Consider the following 16,655-nt stretch of genomic DNA (forward strand, 5'->3'; position numbering starts at 1 on the left):
TGTGGAAGGGCACACTCCTGGCTGTGAAGGGCGCCTGTGGGCCAGGAGGAGACAGTACACCTCTGTGAACATCGTGCTTACTTCTACATGTTCCAGGAAGCAGGTGATTTGACAAACATTCATTATATTCATGAAAGTGTAAGCTATTTCTCCCATTCGGGCCATCCATGAAGTCTGGACCCAGACACACCCCGGCGCAGGGCTGGACAGAGAGGGGATGGGGTGGGGCAGTGTGGCCCTCATGAGGTGAGGGTGGGACCACGTGGGCTACGGACTGTGGTGTCTGGGCCTGGAGGTCTCCAGTGCCCACATACAGGTTTTTGGTCCTGAAATGCTAACTGCATCTATCATCATGGAGAAAAGCCCAGTGACCTGCTACTTGGGAGGCTACGGTGGGAAGATCACTTGAGCCAGGGAGGTTGTGGCTGCAGGGAGTCATTGCACCACTGCACTCCAGCCTGGGCAATGGAGCAAGGTCCTGTCTCGAAAGCAAAGCCCAGTGACCAACGGCACACAGCTCCAGGGCTCTCTGCCTCACAGGTTCCTGCCCTCGTGTTACTCTTGGGGCTTCAGAGCCTGACCTTGGCCTTACTTCCCGTGTGGCCTCAGGCAGGTCCCTTAGCCTCTCTGAACTCTGTCTGAAGGATGGGTCAACTGGGGGCTGGGGATTGAGGGGCCTGGTGGCTTGTAGCTACATTCCTGTATCACAGAGCCTCCAGATCCAGTCATTCATTCTCCATGGGTTTCTTTCTTTTTTTTTTCTTGACACGGAGTCTCGCTCTGTTGCCCAGGCTGGAGTGCGGTGGCGCAATCTCAGCTCAGTGCAACTTCTGCCACCTGGGTTCAAGCAATACTTCTGCCTCAGCCTCCCATGTAGCTGTGACTACAGGTGCATGCCACTACGCCTGGCTGATTTTTTTTAATGTGACATTTGGATAGCATGGTTTTTGTATTTCCAGTAGAGACAGGGTTTCACTATATTGGCCAGGCTGGTCTCGAACTCCTGACCTTGCAATCCACCCGCCTCGGCCTCCCAAAGTGCTGGGATTACAGGCAGGAACGGGTTTCTGAAGTACTGCAGCGCCAGGCTTTGGGGGAACAGCTGTATGTTTTTTTTTTTTTTTGAGACAGAGTCTCACTCTGTTGCCTACGCTGGAGTGCAATGGCACAATCTTGGCTCACTGCCACCTCCACCTCCTGTGTTCAAGAGATTCTCCTGCCTCAGTCTCCCAAGGGATTATAGGCGCATACCACAATGCCTGGCTAATTTTGTATTTTTAGTAGAGATGGGTTTTTAGCATGTTGGCCAGGCTGGTCTCGAACTCCTGACCTCAGATGCTTAGCCCGCCTTGGCCTCCCAAAGTGCTAGGATTACAGGTGTGAGCCACTGCGCCCAGCAGGGGGCACAGTTGTTAATAGGACAGCCCAAGTTCCCCCTTGGATCCTCCAGTCTACTAGGAAATGTCAACTGCGCAAATGGTCAGTGCTGGGCACTATGCCCATGGGATCCTGGTGGCACCTGGAGGGTACCGGGGCAGCATCCCGTGCCTTTTCTCTTTCCCTGGTGTGGCCTGTTTGAAGGATGAGGAGCCAACAGGGGGTGGTTTGGGGCACCTGGGCCTTGCTGTACTACCCGATTGTGATGTGATAAAAGGCTTACAGCTAGGGCAGGGGCAGCTGCTGGGCAGCCTGGGACAACCACAGGCAGCTGGGACTGAGAGGGGCAGAGCCCGTCAGCATCGGTGCCCCATCTCAGATCCCTATCATCTTGGGAAACAGTAGCCCCGAGGTTCGGGAAGATGCTAAGTTAAATGTCCAGGGCGCCCAGTCTGTCCGGCATGGCTGAAAGCCACACTTCCTACTCTTCCTTGAAGAAACTGTTGTCTTTACTCAGCGGCCTCGTGGCTGTAAGTATGTCACAATCCAGGCCCCTGGTATGTTGCAGCCCTTCCTCCACGGTCGAAGACAGAAATAAGTTGATCCAAATTGGCATCGAGATCTGTGGTTCCCTAGAGAAGCAGGAGGGATGTAGGGCAGACGGAGGGGGAGGAGCAGGAAGCACTGGGACCTCCCATCAACCCAGAACTGGTGAAATCCAGCGCAAACCAGTGTGATCCGGGGGAGCCCTGGTGGGGGTGGAAGAGCTTGGCTCTAAGTCAAATCCTGCAGCAGATAATGTTTGGGAAGGTCAGAAGGAAGGGTTACTTTCTTGATTTTTTAAATCTGTCAAGACATTTTTTTCCTTACCATAAAAGTAACCCGAAATGTACATTGCTAAAGAATTGTCAGGCCAGGCGCGGTGGCTTACGCCTATAATCCCAGCACTTTGGGAGGCCGAGGCTGGTGGGATCATGAAGTCAGGAGTTCAAGACCAGCCTGGCCAAGATGGTGAAACCCCATCTCTACTAAAAATACAAAAAAACAAACAAAAAAAACTGGCTGGATGTGTTGACGGGTGCCTGTAATCCCAGGTACTTGGGAGGCTGAGGCATGAGAATTGCTTGAACTGGGGCAGCAAAGGTTGGCAGTAAACTGAGATCATGTCATTGCACTCTAGATGACAGAGTCTCACTCTGTCTCACTTTAAAAAAAAAAAGAAGAAGAAGAAGTAATTGTCTTCATTGTAGCATAATCTAAGGAAAAGCTGTCAGGAAAGAGAAGGAAATGAAGTATCATTCCTTGTCTCTTCACTTGTAATATTTTAAAAATAATTAAGGCCGGGTGCAGTGGCTCACACCTGTAATCCCAGCACTTTGGAAGGCTGAGGCAGGTGGATTCCTCGAGCCTTGAGTTCGAGACCAGCATGGCAATATAGCGAGAACCCCGACCCTATTTAAAAGAGAATAAATAAATAAAGTGTTACACACACGTGGCCACGCCCACTTTCTTGCAGATTATGAACAGCTGCTTTTGAGCTACACCAGCAGAACTGCATAGTTTCAACAGATACCTTACGGCCTGCAGAGGCCATGATATCTAGGTTTTTCAGAAAAAAAAAAAAAAAATGTGCTAAACCCTGTCCTATGACATTTTATATTTATTTTTAAATAGAGTCTTGCTCTGTTGCCCAGGCTGGAGTGCAGTGGTGCGATCTTAGCTCCCTGCAACCTCTGCCTCCCGGGTTTAATGGATTCTCCTGCCTCAGCCTCCCGAGTAGCTGGGATTACAGGTGCACACCACCATGTCCGTGATTTTTGTATTTTTAGTAGAGATGAGGTTTTACCATGTTGGCCAGGCTGGTCTTGAACTCCTGACCTCAGGTGATCTGCCCACTTTGGCCTCCCAAAGTCCTGGGATTACAGGCGTAAGCCACTGTGCCCAGCCTATTTTATTATTTGAGATGGGGTCTTGCTATGTCATCCAGGCTGGAGTACAGTGGCACAGTCGTAGCTCACTGTGACCTCAACCTCACGGGTTCAAGTGATGCTCCCACTGCAGAAGTCTGAGTAGCTGAGACTGCAGGCACGAACCACCACGCCCAGTTACTTCTGTTGGGGGAATGGGGGACAGACGAGGTCTCACCAAGCTGCTCTTGAACTCCTGGGCTCAAGTGATCCTCTCGCCTGGACCTCCCAAAGGGCTGGGATCACAGGCACGAGCCACTGCACTCACCCAGTTCTATTTGTATCCAACCAACAGATCACTTTTCTTTCTGATTTCTGTTCCGAAGGTGTCTGGCGTCATCCTCGTCGGCCTGGGCATCGGCGGTAAATGTGGAGGGACCTCCCTGACGAGTGTCCTCGGGGTGTCCACCGCACACCTGCTTCACGTGGGCTTCCTGTGCCTGGTAATGGGGTGTGCCACGATACTGCTCGGCTGTGCCACCTGCTATGGAGCGATTAAGGAGAGCAGAGGCCTGCTGTTGTTTGTAAGTCGCGTCTGCACCCAGACCCCAAAACTGCCTCCCAAAACACACAAATCTTTTTTTTTTAGATGGAGTTTCGCTCTTGTTGCCCAGGCTGGAGTGCAGTGGCGCCATCTCGGCTCACCGCAACCTCCGCCTCCTGGGTTCATACCAGTCTCCTGCCTCAGTCTCCTGAGTAGCTGGGACTACAGGCGTGTGCCACCACTCCTAGCTAATTTTTGTATTTTTAGTAGAGATGGGGTTTCACCATGTTGACCAGGATGGTCTTGATCTCCTGACCTTGTGATCTGCCTTCCTCGGCCTCCCAAAGTGCTGGAATTACAGGTGTGTGCCACTGCGCCCAGCCCACATACAAATCTTTTACTGCTACTGTGAGTGTTACAAATAATGTTGCTTGGTGTCTCCTATTTTTTTTTAGGGTCAGGGTCTCTGTCGCCCAGGCTGGAGTGCAGTGGTGTAATCTCAGCTCACTGCAACCTCCGCCTCCTGGGTTCAAGCGATTCTCCCGCCTCAGCCTCTGAGTAACTGGGATTATAGGCACCTGCCACTGTGCCCATCTAATTTTTGTATTTTAAGTAGAGATGGGGTTTTACCATGTTGGCCAGGTTGGTCTTGAACTTCTGACCTCAGAAGATCCACCCATCTCGGCCTCCCAAAGTGCTGGGATTACAGGCATGAGCCACTGTGCCTAGCTGTTGGTTTCTTTTTTTTTTTTTTTTTTTTTTTGAGACAGGGTCTTGCTCTGTTGCCCAGGCTGGAGTGCAGTGGCATAATCTTGGCTGACTGCAGCCTCCAATTCTTGGGCTCAATCGGTCCTCCCACTTCAGCCCCCCAATCAGCTGGGACTACAGGCATGCACCACCATGCCCAGCTAATGTTTATATTTTTTTGTAGAGGTGGGCTCTCCTTACGTTGCCTAGGCTGGTCTAGAACTCCTGAACTCAAGTGATCCTCCCACCTTGGCCTCCTGAAGTGGTGGGATGACAGGCGTGAGCCACCGTGCCCAGCCCAGATTTTAGTAATAATAACCACAACAACAGCAGTGATAAGAATGGGTATGCATGGGAACGGATGAAAGGGGGCCAGGAGCTGACTTGACTTTGCCCCCTACGGTTTCAAGGGGCTCCACAAAACCCTGAGATCCCCTGAGTTGGTTCCACCACCTAATTGAACAGATGGGGAAACTGAGTCTCAGGGGAGCCGTTTCTCCACAATATGTACCTGCATGACCTCCCCTCTGCTTGTGTATTTCTTCATTGCTTTTCACCACGCATTTGAATTTTATCCGAAAAAGCAGCCAATGTTATTTACTGCTGGCTCCCCCTGGCGGTCACTGGCCTCTCCCGTTCAGTCCCTGTTGGGGGTTTGTTACTGCTTCTCCTCATCATTGTCCCTCCTGCCTCTCTGTGGGTCTGGAGCTTCCCTCTTAGGCTTCCTGAAACAGGGGCCCAGCTAGTAGCTTCCTAGAATCCACTGCCAGCATCCTTGACCTCCCAATGTGCAGGAAAGACTCGTGGGAGAAATAAAAACCATCTGCCCCTCATCCTTCACCTTCAGGTGTGAGTTCTTTCTCTTTCTCCCTCTCTCTTCCTTCCTTCTGTCCTTTCTTTTTTTTTTCTCCTTCCTTCCGTCCTTCCTTCCTTCCGTCCTTCCTTCCTTCCTTCCCTCCCTCCCTCCTTCCTTCCTTCCTTCTTTTCTTTTCTTTCAAAGAAAGAAAGTCTCACTCTGGAGTCTCACCCTGTCACCCAGTGACACTCTGGAGCACTCAGAGTGCAATGGCGCAATCTGAGCTCACTGCAACATTTACCTCCTGGATTCAAGCGATTCTCCTGCCTCAGCCTCCCGAGTAGCTGGGATTACAGGCACCTGCCACCACACCCAGCTAATTTTTATATTTTTAGTAGAGATGGGGTTTCACCATGTTGGCCAGGCTGGTCTCAAACTCCTGACTTTGTGATCTGCCCACCTCGGCCTCCTAAAGTGCTGGGATTACAAATGTGAGCCACTGTGCCTGGCCAAGTTCTTTCAAACTGGAGAGGCCAGGGTGGCCTGGGGTGGCTCGCCGGGGGGACAGGGACAGCCTCTCCCCTGCAGGGCGCAAGGTAGGGACAAGGCTGAGCAGGCTTCCAGCACCGCCCCCCACGTGTCTTTCAGTGCGTCCTGTCAATGATCGTTGTCCTGGTCGTGGAAGTCACAGCTGCCACCGTCGTCCTTCTTTTCTTTCCAATAGTAAGTACAGTCCTGCTCCTCCCACGCAGCATGAGAAAGATACAGAACCAAGGCTGGGTGCAGTGGCTCATGCTTGTAATCCCAGCATTTTGGGAGGCCAAGGTGGGCGGATCACCTGAGGTCAGGAGTTCGAGACCAGCCTGACCAACATGGTGAAACCTCGTCTCTAGTAAAAGTACAAAAAAAAAAAAAAAATTAGCCAGGTATGGTAGCACACGCCTGTTATCCCAGTTACTCAGGAGGCTGAGGCGGGAGAATCACTTGAACCCGGGAGGGAGAAGTTGCAGTGAGCGGAGACTGTACTCCCGCACTCCAGCATGGGTGACAGAAAGAGACTCCGTTTCAAAAAAACAAAGATATAGAACCAATAGAAGCCCACTCCTCCCTGCCAGGCACCCACGATCGAGTTGAGGACCCAGTGATGGAGGGACCCATCACAGGTACCTCCTTGATGGAGTGATAGCTAGAATCCCCAGCCTGTCCCTCCAAGGCCTCAGGAACCCTGCTGAGTTCATTTAGTCCATCTCTCTTGCGTTTGGTGGCAGGAGAAGGGGAGGTGATCGGAAGTGCTTGCACATTGATTGGGGTTTTGAAATATATTCAAAATAGAGGGACAATTTAGCAACATCCACCCAAATGACAGAAGCGTCAGCACTTTGACCCAGCAGTCCCATCTCTGGGAACTATTCAGGGACTCACTTGCTGGTGTGCAGAATGACATTCATGCCAGGGCATGTGAAAGATTGCAAAGAAGGCCGGACATGGTGGCTCTCACCCATAATCCTGGCACTTTGGGAGGCCGAGGTGAGTGAGTCACCTGAGGTCAGGAGTTCGACACCAGCCTGGCCAACATGGTGAAACCCCATCTCTACTAAAAATAAAAAAAAAAATTAGCTGGGCTTGGTGGCATATGCCTGTAGTCCCAGCTACTTGGGAGGCTGAGGCAGGAGAATCGCTTGAAGCCAGAAGGCAGAGGTTGCAGTGAGCTGAGATTGCACCACTGCACTCCAGCCTGGGCAACAAGAGCAGAACTCCATCCATCCATCCATCCATCCATCCATCCATCCATCCATCCATCAGTCCATCTGTCCATCTGTCTGTCCATCCATCCATCCATCCAGAAAGAGAGAGAGAGAGAAAAGACTACAAAGACCTAGCGAGTATGAAACTATGAACAAGGGTTTAGGCAACTTAAAATACATCCACACAGTGGAGCCCTGAACACCCGGGTGCAGGGAAGGAGGCGGCTCTCTGGGCACCAGCTGGAATGCTCTCCGGCGTAGAGTCCTGTCCTCACTGGCATCCTCCCCAGAGGCTGACCCTAAAACAAGAATTCCAAGGCATGTGGTTTATTTGGGAGGCGATCCCAGAAAGCACCTGCAGGGGACATGGGAAATGAGGCAGGTAAGGGAAGAAAGCCCACAAAAGGGGACACTGGGCACAGCACAGAACATGCCCTTCAGTTATTCCACTCCAGTGGAAAGGGAGCTGGGGTATTGATCCAACAATGAATCGAGGGCTGCTCCCAGGGGGCACGTGGGCTCAGAGGCCAGAGAATCCTCACTTGCTGGCACTAGGGAGCCAGGGCAGTGGGCACAGAACTGACAAGGGCCACAGGGTCACAGGGTTACCAAGAGCCCCTGCTACTCTTGTCAAGAGCAGCCAGATGCAGAAAAAAACGAGTGCAGCATAAACCAAAGAGGAAAAATAGTGAAAATATGCTGTGCTTTGACACACATAGGACATGGCTTTGGGGGCACAGGAAACAGTTAACAGTCATTGGCATGGAGTGGGAGGGAGGAAATTTTTTGGCTGGGAGGATGGGGTGGGAGAGAGACTTTTCCTGGTCTGCCCTTCTGTGCACTGTCAGTTTCGAACCATGTGCCTCTCTCATCACTTTGCGAAAGGATTTTTTTAAACCTTTAGTTAAAAAACAGAAACTTCAATATGCTCCTTTTGTGCAGAGACAGATTCCGTGGAAGCTGATGTTCAGTTCTTTAAGGGAGTTTCCGCTCCATCGTGGGTGCAACTGGCTGTGGGTGATTCCAAAGAGCAGATGATTCACATTCGTGTGTGATGGGTACAAAGAGATACCCCTGGCTCCAGACCCACGGGTCACCCCGTTTCCCTCTATTGGGGGGCACAGTAGCCTCCAAGTGTCTTCCTCTAGCACAGACTCATGAGCTGAGGGTAGGAAAAAAAAAGGCAGCACAAGGGAAGCCCCCAGCCCACCCCCCACACTATCCTCGGGCACCCTGGCCAATGAACCGGTGCCACTCTTGCTAGTTGGGGCACTGATCACTTCCTGTCCCATCTGTGAGGTTCGAGATGTGGCCCTGGAGCACAGCTTCGTGACCCTGAGGAGGAACTACAGAGGTTACAACGAGCCAGACGACTACTCTACACAGTGGAATTTGGTCATGGAGAAGGTGAGACTTGCTTCCAAAGAAAAAAAAATAGTGGTAAAAATACACAACAAGGGCCGGCCGTGGTGTGTGTCTACAGCACACCTGTAATCGCAGTGCTTTGGGAGGCCGAGGCAGGTGGATCACCTGAGGTTTGGGAGTTGGAGACCAGCCTGGCCAACATGGTGAAACCCCGTTTCTACTAAAAATACAAAAATTAGCCAGGTGTGGGGGTGTGTGCCAGAAATTCCAGCTGCTCGGGAGGTGGAGGCAGGAGAATCACTTGAACGTGGGAGGCAGAGGCTGCAGTGAGCCAAGGTTGTGGCCACTGTATTCCAGCCTGGGCAACAAAGTGAGACTTCATCTCAAAAAAACAAAAGCAAACAAACAAGACGGCCAGGCGTGGTGGTTCACACCTTTAATCCCAGCACTTTGGAGGCCGAGGCAGGCAGATCACCTGAAGTCAGGAGTTTGAGACCATCCTGGCCAACATGGTGAAAGCCTATCTCTACCAAAAATACAAAAATTAGCTGGGCATGGTGGCAGGTGCCTGTAATCCCAGCTACTTGGGAGGCTGAGGCAGGAGAATTGCTTGAATCTGGGAGGCAGAGGTTGCAGTGAGTCAAGATCTCGCCACTGTACTCCAGCCTGGGCAAGAGGAGCGAAACTCTGTCTCAAAATAAATAAATAAATAAACAAACAAACTACTGAGATTGAGGAGCTGTTTGTTACTTCGGCATAACTTAGCCCAGCCTGGCTGATACAGGGAATGTGGCTAACCTGTTTCTTTTTCCCACATCCCCAGCTGTGGCTAATGTAGGAAGAGGGTTCACGGTGGCCAGGGAACAGTGGCTCATTCCTGTAATCCCAGCACTTTGCAAGGCCGAGGTGGTAGATGACTTGAGGTCAGCAGTGTGACACCAACATGGCCAACATGGTGAAACCTGGTCTCCACTAAAAATACAAATATTAACCTGGCGTGATGGCAGGCCCCTGTAGTCCCAGCTACTTGGGAGGCTGAGGCAGGAGATTCGCTTGAACCTGGGAGGCGGAGGCTGCAGTGAGCTGAGATTGTGCCACTGCACTCCAGCCTGGGTGACAGAGCGATTCTCTGTTGAAAAGAAAAGAAAGGGGGTTCATGGAAGGTCTTTCTGGGGAGGGACGTTTGGATAGAGACCTGAATGAAATGAGGGAGAAAGCCATGCAGATATTTAGAAGAACATTGCAGAAAGAGGAAACGGCCCATGCAAAGGCTCTGAGCCAGGAGCTAGCTGTGTTTGTGGACAGCAAAGGAACCAATGTGGCTGGAGCTGAATGAGTAGAGGGGAGGACTGGGAGCAGGTAAAGGCAGGAGGTGGCAGGCCGATTGCACACGGCCTTGTGGACCACTGAGGAGTTCAGCTTTTTTTTTTTCTTCTTTTCTTTTTAGAGACAGGGTCTTGCTGTGTCGTCCAGGCTGGAATGCAGCGGCGTGATCATAGCTCACTACAGCCTTGATCTCCTGGGCTCCAGCGATCCTCCAGCCTCAGCCTCCCGAGTAGCTGGGACTACAGGTGTCTGCCACCATGCCTGGCTAATTTTTAAATTTTTTGCTGAGATGGGGGTCTCACTCTGTTTCCCAGGCTAGGAGTTCAGCTTTTACCCTGAGTGAGCTGGGAGCCAGGAAGGGTTCTGAGCTGGGCTGGGATGGTTATAAGGGGATGCTTAGCAGTCTCTGGAATATTGTAACCACACTTGACAGTAGCCATGGCAACCGTGATTTCTGATGTTTTCATTATTTTATTATTTGAAAGGGACTCTCTAAGTATTTCTTCTCCTCTCTATAGCTCAAGTGCTGTGGTGTAAAGAACTACACAGATTTCTCTGGCTCTTCCTTCGAAGTGACAACAGGCCACACTTACCCCAGGGGTTGCTGTAAATCCATCGGAACCGTGGCCTGTGACGGACACAATGTGTCCACATACGTCATCCACCAGAAGGTAACCGGAGATTTTGTGTGTTGCCTTGACAGACCCCCGAGGGCTGGTGACTTTCTTTTGTTTTGAGACGGAGTTTCCCTCTTGTTGCCCAGTCTGGAGTGCAATGGCATGATCTTGGCTCACTGCAACCTCCACCTCCCAGGTTCAAGTGATTCTCCTGCCTCAGCCTCCCAAGTAGCTGGGATCACAGGCATGTACCACCACATCCGGCTAATTTTTTATTTTTAGTAGAGATGGGGTTTCACCATGTTGATCAGGTTGGTCTTTAACTTCAGGTGATCCACCCACCTTGGCTTCCCAAAGTACTGGAATTATAGGCATAAGCCACCGCGCCTGACTGCTCATCTAATTTTTTAGATAATTTATTGAAGACACAGGGCCTTGCTATGTTACCCAGGCTGGTCTTGAACTACTGGCCTCAAACGATCCTTCCATCTCAGCCCCCAAGTATCTGGGACTACAGGTGCGCACCACCACACCTGGCTAATTTTTGTATTTTTTGTAGAGACGGGGTTTTGCCATGTTATCCAGCTTGATCTTGAACTCCTGGGCTCAGGGAATCTGCCAGCCCCAGCCTCTCAAAGTGCTGAGGTTACAGGCGTCCATCGGGCCCAGCTTTACTTGTTCATTTAGAGATGGAGTCTCTCCCTGTCACCCAGGCTGGAGTGCAGTGGTGTGATCTTGGCTCACTGTAACCTCTGACTCCTGGGTTCAGGCAATTCTCCTGCCTCAGCCTCCCAAGTAGCTGGGATTACAGGTGCACACCACCATGCCCAGCTAATTTTTATATTTTTAGTAGAGACGAGGTTTCACCATGTTGGCCAGTATGGTCTCGATGTCTTGACCTCATGATTCACCTGCCTCACCTCCCAAAGTGCTGGGATTACAGGCATAAGCCACTGCACGTGGCCTGTTTATTTATTTTTGAGACAGGTTCTTCCTCTGTCCCCTAGGCAGGAGTGCAGTGACATGATCATGGCTCTCACTGCAGCCTCAACTGGATGGGCTCAAGCGATTCTCCTGCCTCAGTCTCTAAGTAGCTGGGACTACAGCTACATGCCAGGCTAATATTTAAATTTTTTTATAGAGATGGAGTCTCACTATGTTACCCAGGCTGGTCTTGAACTCCTGGGCTCAGGTGATCCTCCTGTCTTGGCTTCCCAAAGTGCTGGGATTATAGACATGAACCACCATGCCTGGCCTTTGATTCTTTTACTCCTCTCAAAATTCTTGTAAAGCAGATAGATCCAAGGAATACCATTTATAGATGGGAAAATGGTGTTCAGAGAGGTATAGTGAGTTCTCCAAGGTCACACAGCTAGCAATAATAGAGGGTGTCCGATCACACTTAATCACTACACTGGAACCTTAGCACAGACAAACAGAAGGGAGTCATCGGCATGTTCTAGTGGGGGAATGAGGACAGGAAAGATGCTCAGTGGCAGTCCAGTGAGATGGAGCAAAGGCCCTCATGGCTCCATCTCCTTCTCCTCAAAGGATCTGAGAGGCATCTGAGTGGCCCAGTGAGTTGGGGTTGATGACGACTTGCAGTCCACGAGCCTCGAACCAGCTCCTGCTTGTTTTGGTGTTTGTTTCATCAGGGCTGTTTCCAGAAACTCCTGAAAATCACCAAGACTCAGAGCTTCACCCTGAGTGGGGGCTCTCTGGGAGCTGCAGTGATACAGGTAAGACCCAGCCTCCCTAGGGTACATCGAGCCCTTTTATTAAGCAGTGACTGCCCAGATGCGGTGGCTCACACCTGTAATCCCAGCACTTCGGGAGGCTGAAGCGGGTGGATCAACTGAGGTCGGGAGTTGACCAAGCTGGAGAAACCCTGTGTCTATGAAAAATACAAACTTACCCGGGAGTGGTAGCACATACCTGTAGTCCCAGCTACTCAGGAGGCTGAGGTAGAAGAATTGCTCGAACCCCGGAAGCGGAGGTTGCGAAGAGCTGAGATTGCACCATCGCATGCCAGACTGGGCAACAAGAGTGAACACCGTCAAAAAAAAAAAAAAAAAAAAAAAAAAAGCACCTGCCAAATACTGTTTTGGTCACTGGGACATAGCAGCGAGTAAAATACAACATTAAAAAAGAAGAAAAGAAGGCCGCACTGTGGCTCAAGCCTGTAATCCCAGCACTTTGGGAGGCTGAGGCGGGTGGATCACGAGGTCAACAGATCAAGACCATCCTGGTCAACATGGTGAAACCCCGTCTCTACTAAAAATTACAAAAAATTAGCTGGGCATGGTGGCGCGTGCCTGTAATCCCGGCTACTCAGGAGGCTGAGGCAGGAGAATTGCCTGAACCCAGGAGGCGGAGGTTGCGGTGAGCCGAGATCGCGCCATTGCACTCCAGTCTGGGTAACAAGAGCGAAACTCCGTCTCAAAAAAAAAAGAAAAAGAAAAACTAAACAAAGAAGAGCAAACTAATTCCAAAGCAAGCAGAAGGAAGATACTAAAGATCAGAGTGAAAATAAATAAAATGGAGAAAAACCATGAGACCAAAATTTGGTTCTTTGAAAAGATAAAAAAGGTTGGGCGTAATGGCTCAGCCTGTAATTAATTCCAGCACTTTGAGAGGCTGAGGTAGGAGGATTGCTTGAGCCCAGGAGTTCAAAATCGGCCTGGGCAACATAGTGAGACCCCCGTCTACAAAATAGAAAATAAAATTATCCAGGTGTGGTGGCACATGCTAGTAGTCCCGGCTATTTGGGAGGACGAGGGAGAGGGATCACTTGAGCCTGGGATATCAAGGCTAGTGAGGCACGATCGTGTCACTGCACTCCATCCTGAATGACAGAGTGCTCAAATTACTAAAATAGGGAATGAAAGAGAGACATCACTACTGATCTCTCAGAAAGAAAGCAACTATTAGGGAACAGTGTGAACCTGTATGCAGTAAATTAGATAACCTGGATGAAATAGACAAATTCCTAAACACAAAACTGACTCAAGAAGAAATAGAACGTCTAAATAGATCTCCAACAAGTAATTAGATTAAATTAGTAACCAAAAACTTCCCACGAAGAAAAGATCAGGTCCCGATATCCTCACTGGAAATATTACCAAACTTTCAGAGAAGAATTAACACCATTGTTTCACCCACAAACTCTGCCAATAAAAAGAAGGAAGACACATTTCCCAATTTATTCTGTGATGCCATTACAAGATATTGCAGTGACAGAAGAAAGTAAAACTACAGATCAATGTCTCTCTCTCTATTTTTTTGAGATGGAGTCTGACTTTGTCATCCAGGCTGGAGTGCAGTGGTGCAACCTCAGCTCACTGCAACCTCTGCCTCCTGGGTTCACACGATTCCCCTGCCTCAGTCTCCACAGCTGGGACTACAGGCATTCACCAGCTGATTTTTGTATTTTTAGTAGAGACAGAGTTTTGCCTTGTTGGCCAGGCTGATCCGGAACTCCTGACCTCAAATGATCTGCCTCCCTCCGCCTCCCAAAGTGCTGGGATTACAGGTGTGAGCCACCGAGCCCAACCCAGTGTCTCTTTTGAATATAGATGCAAAAATCCTCAACAAAATACTAGCAGATTAAATCCAGCAATATATAAAAAGATCAAGTGGGATGTATCCCAGAAAAGGCTGGTTAAAGAGATGACTATTAATATAATATACAATATTAATAGAATGAAGGACAAAAACTATATGGTCCTCTCAATAAGGGCAGAATATTTGACAGAATCTTTACCATTTCGTGATTTAAAAAAAACTAAAAAATCCAGGAACAGAAGGTAATTGCCTCAACCTGATATCAAAAAGGACAAGTGACAAAACAAAATATCGATAAATGGACATTGTCAAAATGAAAAACATGGTTCAAAGGACATTATGAAGAAAGCGAAAAGACAAATCATGGCTTGGGGAAAAATTTGCATCTCGGTTAACTATATGGGACTTGTATCCAGAATATATAAAGAATTATTATATCTTAATAATAGACAACCCAACTAAAATGGACAAAGGATTTGATTTTATTGAAAGAAGGGATACAGCTGACCAATAATCACAAAAATGCTCTACCACCATTAATCATTAGAGAAATGCAAATAAAAACACTCCCACTAGATGGCTAAAGTAAGAAAGACAATAACAAGTGTTGACAAGGATGTGGCGATATTAGAACCCTTACACATTGTTGGTGAGATTGTAAAATGGTGAAGCCACTTCCTAAAATGTTAAACATAGAATTATTTGTCCCAGCAATTTCTCTCCCATGTTTATATCCAAGATGATTGAAGACATGTATCCACACAAAAACCTTTATGTGAATGCTCACAGCAGGATTATTCATAATAAAAAAGTAGATAAAACCCAAATGTACATCAACTGATGAATGGAAAAAGAAAATATATATCCTTGTCTGGGCGCAGTGGCTTATGCCTGTAATCCCAGCACTTTGGGAGGCCGAGGCGGGGCATATCATGGTCAGGAGTTCGAGACCAGCCTGACCAACATGGTGAAACCCTGTCCCTACTAAAAATACAAAAACTAGGCCAGGTGCAGTTGCTCATGCCTGTAATCCCAGCTTTCTGGGAGGCCGAGGCAGGTGAATCATGAGATCAGGAGTTTGAGACCAACCTGGCCAACATGGTGAAACCCCGTCTCTACTAAAAATACAAAAAAAATGCTGGGCATGGTGGCGGGCGCCTGTAATCCCAGCTACTCGGGAGGCTGAGGCAGGAGAATCTCTTGAACCCAGAATGCAGCGAGCTGAGATTGTGCCACTGCAATCCAGCTGGGGCAACAGTGTGAGACCATCATACACACACAAAATTAGCCATGTGTGGTGGTGGGTGCCTGTGATCCCAGCTACTGGGGAGGCCGAGGCAGGACAATTGCTTGAACCCGGAAGGTGGATGTTGCAGTCAGCTGAGATCGTTCCACTGCACTCCAGCCTGGGCAACAGAACGAAAATCCTTCTCAAAAAAAAAAAAAAAAAAAAAGAAGTGGACATGGATGCACTTTATTTTCTTAACTGAACTCCAGTGGCTCCAGCTTAGCCCAGATGGTTCTTCAGGCACCTGTAAACCCTGCCCCTCACCTTTCTGGAACAGGATGCTCCTCCCGCCCCGTAACTCCACTATGATTCTGGTTTGGAGGTCTCTAGCATTGGATCCATGTTTTCTTCTTTGCCCATTTCAGTTGCCAGGAATTCTTGCCACTTTGCTGCTGTTTATCAAGCTGGGCTGACACCCAGGGCTGGAGAAGACGGGATACCTGGGCCCACCTGGCTGCTGGAGATTCGGTCTCAGTTTTATTTCTCTGTGGCACCCACTGCTTCTGGAGGGAGATTGTTAATAAAAGACCCAGAAACCCTGTCCAGGCTGACTCCTTTCTCCTTACTTTTATTTTTGTCAATGATTTTACCTGAGAATACCCGAACGCGATGCTATGTCTTTCTCATACAACATTCCTGTTTAGTAAATTACTCTTGGTGTTGCGTGGTTTTTGTTTTTGTTTGTTTGTTTTTTTTAAGAGAGAGTCTTGCTGCGTTGCCCAGGCTGGAGTGCAGTGGCACGATCTCAGTTCACTGCAACCTTCGCCTTCTGGGTTCAAGCAATTCTGCCTCCTGACTAACTGGGATTGCAGGGGCCCGCCACCACGCCTGACTAATTTTTGTATTTTTAGTAGAGAGAGTTTCACCATGTTGGCCAGGCTGGTCTCAAACTCCTGACCTCAGGTGATCCACCCGCCTCAGCCTCCCAAAGTGCTAGGATTACAGGCATGAGCCACCATGCTCGGCCTGTAAATAACCATCTTATTCTTAGTGTCATTAACTCCAATTACAGTGAAGACAGCTGCTTACTGCTCATGTATCAACTCAAAATCCTGATATTCAATGAAAGAGCATTGTTCGTTGGATCGAGAGTCAGCTCTATATGACTTCTGTTTCCAAAACTATATGCTTATTAATGTCCACATGTTCATAGCACTTAGAAAGTTGAATCTGCCCTTGCTTATTCACCATGAGGAAAAAAAGTTTCTTTCCCCTGGCCAGTGTTTTTCCAAATATAATTCAAAAGTTATGACAAGCGGCGGCTACAACTGACAGCTACAAGCCTGTGCTGCTGGGAGAGTGATGGTCCCTGCGATGGCTTTTCCGGGAGTTCTCTTCCCCCTTTCCCACAGAAACTTCCAACTCTTTTTTTTTGTAGA

General features: G+C 49.1%; 1 protein-coding gene across 8 annotated transcripts; it reads left to right on the forward strand.

Moving 5' to 3' along the window:
- Positions 1-1,691: 1,691 nt before the first annotated feature.
- TSPAN16 (tetraspanin 16) lies at positions 1,692-15,819 on the forward strand. Of its 8 annotated transcripts, none has more exons than XR_013531057.1 (7): positions 1,692-1,907; positions 3,671-3,868; positions 6,020-6,094; positions 8,416-8,523; positions 9,929-10,052; positions 10,326-10,478; positions 15,642-15,819. XR_013531057.1 is itself a non-coding variant. In XM_008987292.4 (7 exons), the coding sequence occupies exons 1-7, from the start codon at positions 1,812-1,814 to the stop codon at positions 15,687-15,689; spliced, it is 762 nt and encodes a 253-aa protein (XP_008985540.1). In that variant the 5' UTR covers positions 1,692-1,811; the 3' UTR covers positions 15,690-15,819. The 8 variants fall into 8 exon arrangements, 4 of the variants coding, with proteins under 4 accessions (XP_008985540.1, XP_035143330.1, XP_035143331.1 ...); XR_013531055.1 differs by lacking the exon at positions 15,642-15,819 and adding an exon at positions 12,080-12,163; XR_013531056.1 differs by lacking the exon at positions 15,642-15,819 and adding an exon at positions 11,976-12,100.
- The last annotated feature ends 836 nt before the right edge of the window (positions 15,820-16,655 follow it).

Source organism: Callithrix jacchus, chromosome 22, assembly GCF_049354715.1.
Source record: "Callithrix jacchus isolate 240 chromosome 22, calJac240_pri, whole genome shotgun sequence".
NCBI classification, from domain to species: Eukaryota; Metazoa; Chordata; class Mammalia; order Primates; family Cebidae; genus Callithrix; species Callithrix jacchus.

Bases quoted from the DNA above. Each gene is read 5' to 3' on its own strand.
- TSPAN16 (XM_008987292.4), top strand. From the start codon at position 1,812: ATGTCCAGGGCGCCCAGTCTGTCCGGCATGGCTGAAAGCCACACTTCC. The intron at 6,095-8,415 runs GTAAGTACAGTC...CCCATCTGTGAG, and splicing joins TCCTTCTTTTCTTTCCAATA to GTTCGAGATGTGGCCCTGGA. The intron at 8,524-10,325 runs GTGAGACTTGCT...TCCTCTCTATAG, and splicing joins GGAATTTGGTCATGGAGAAG to CTCAAGTGCTGTGGTGTAAA.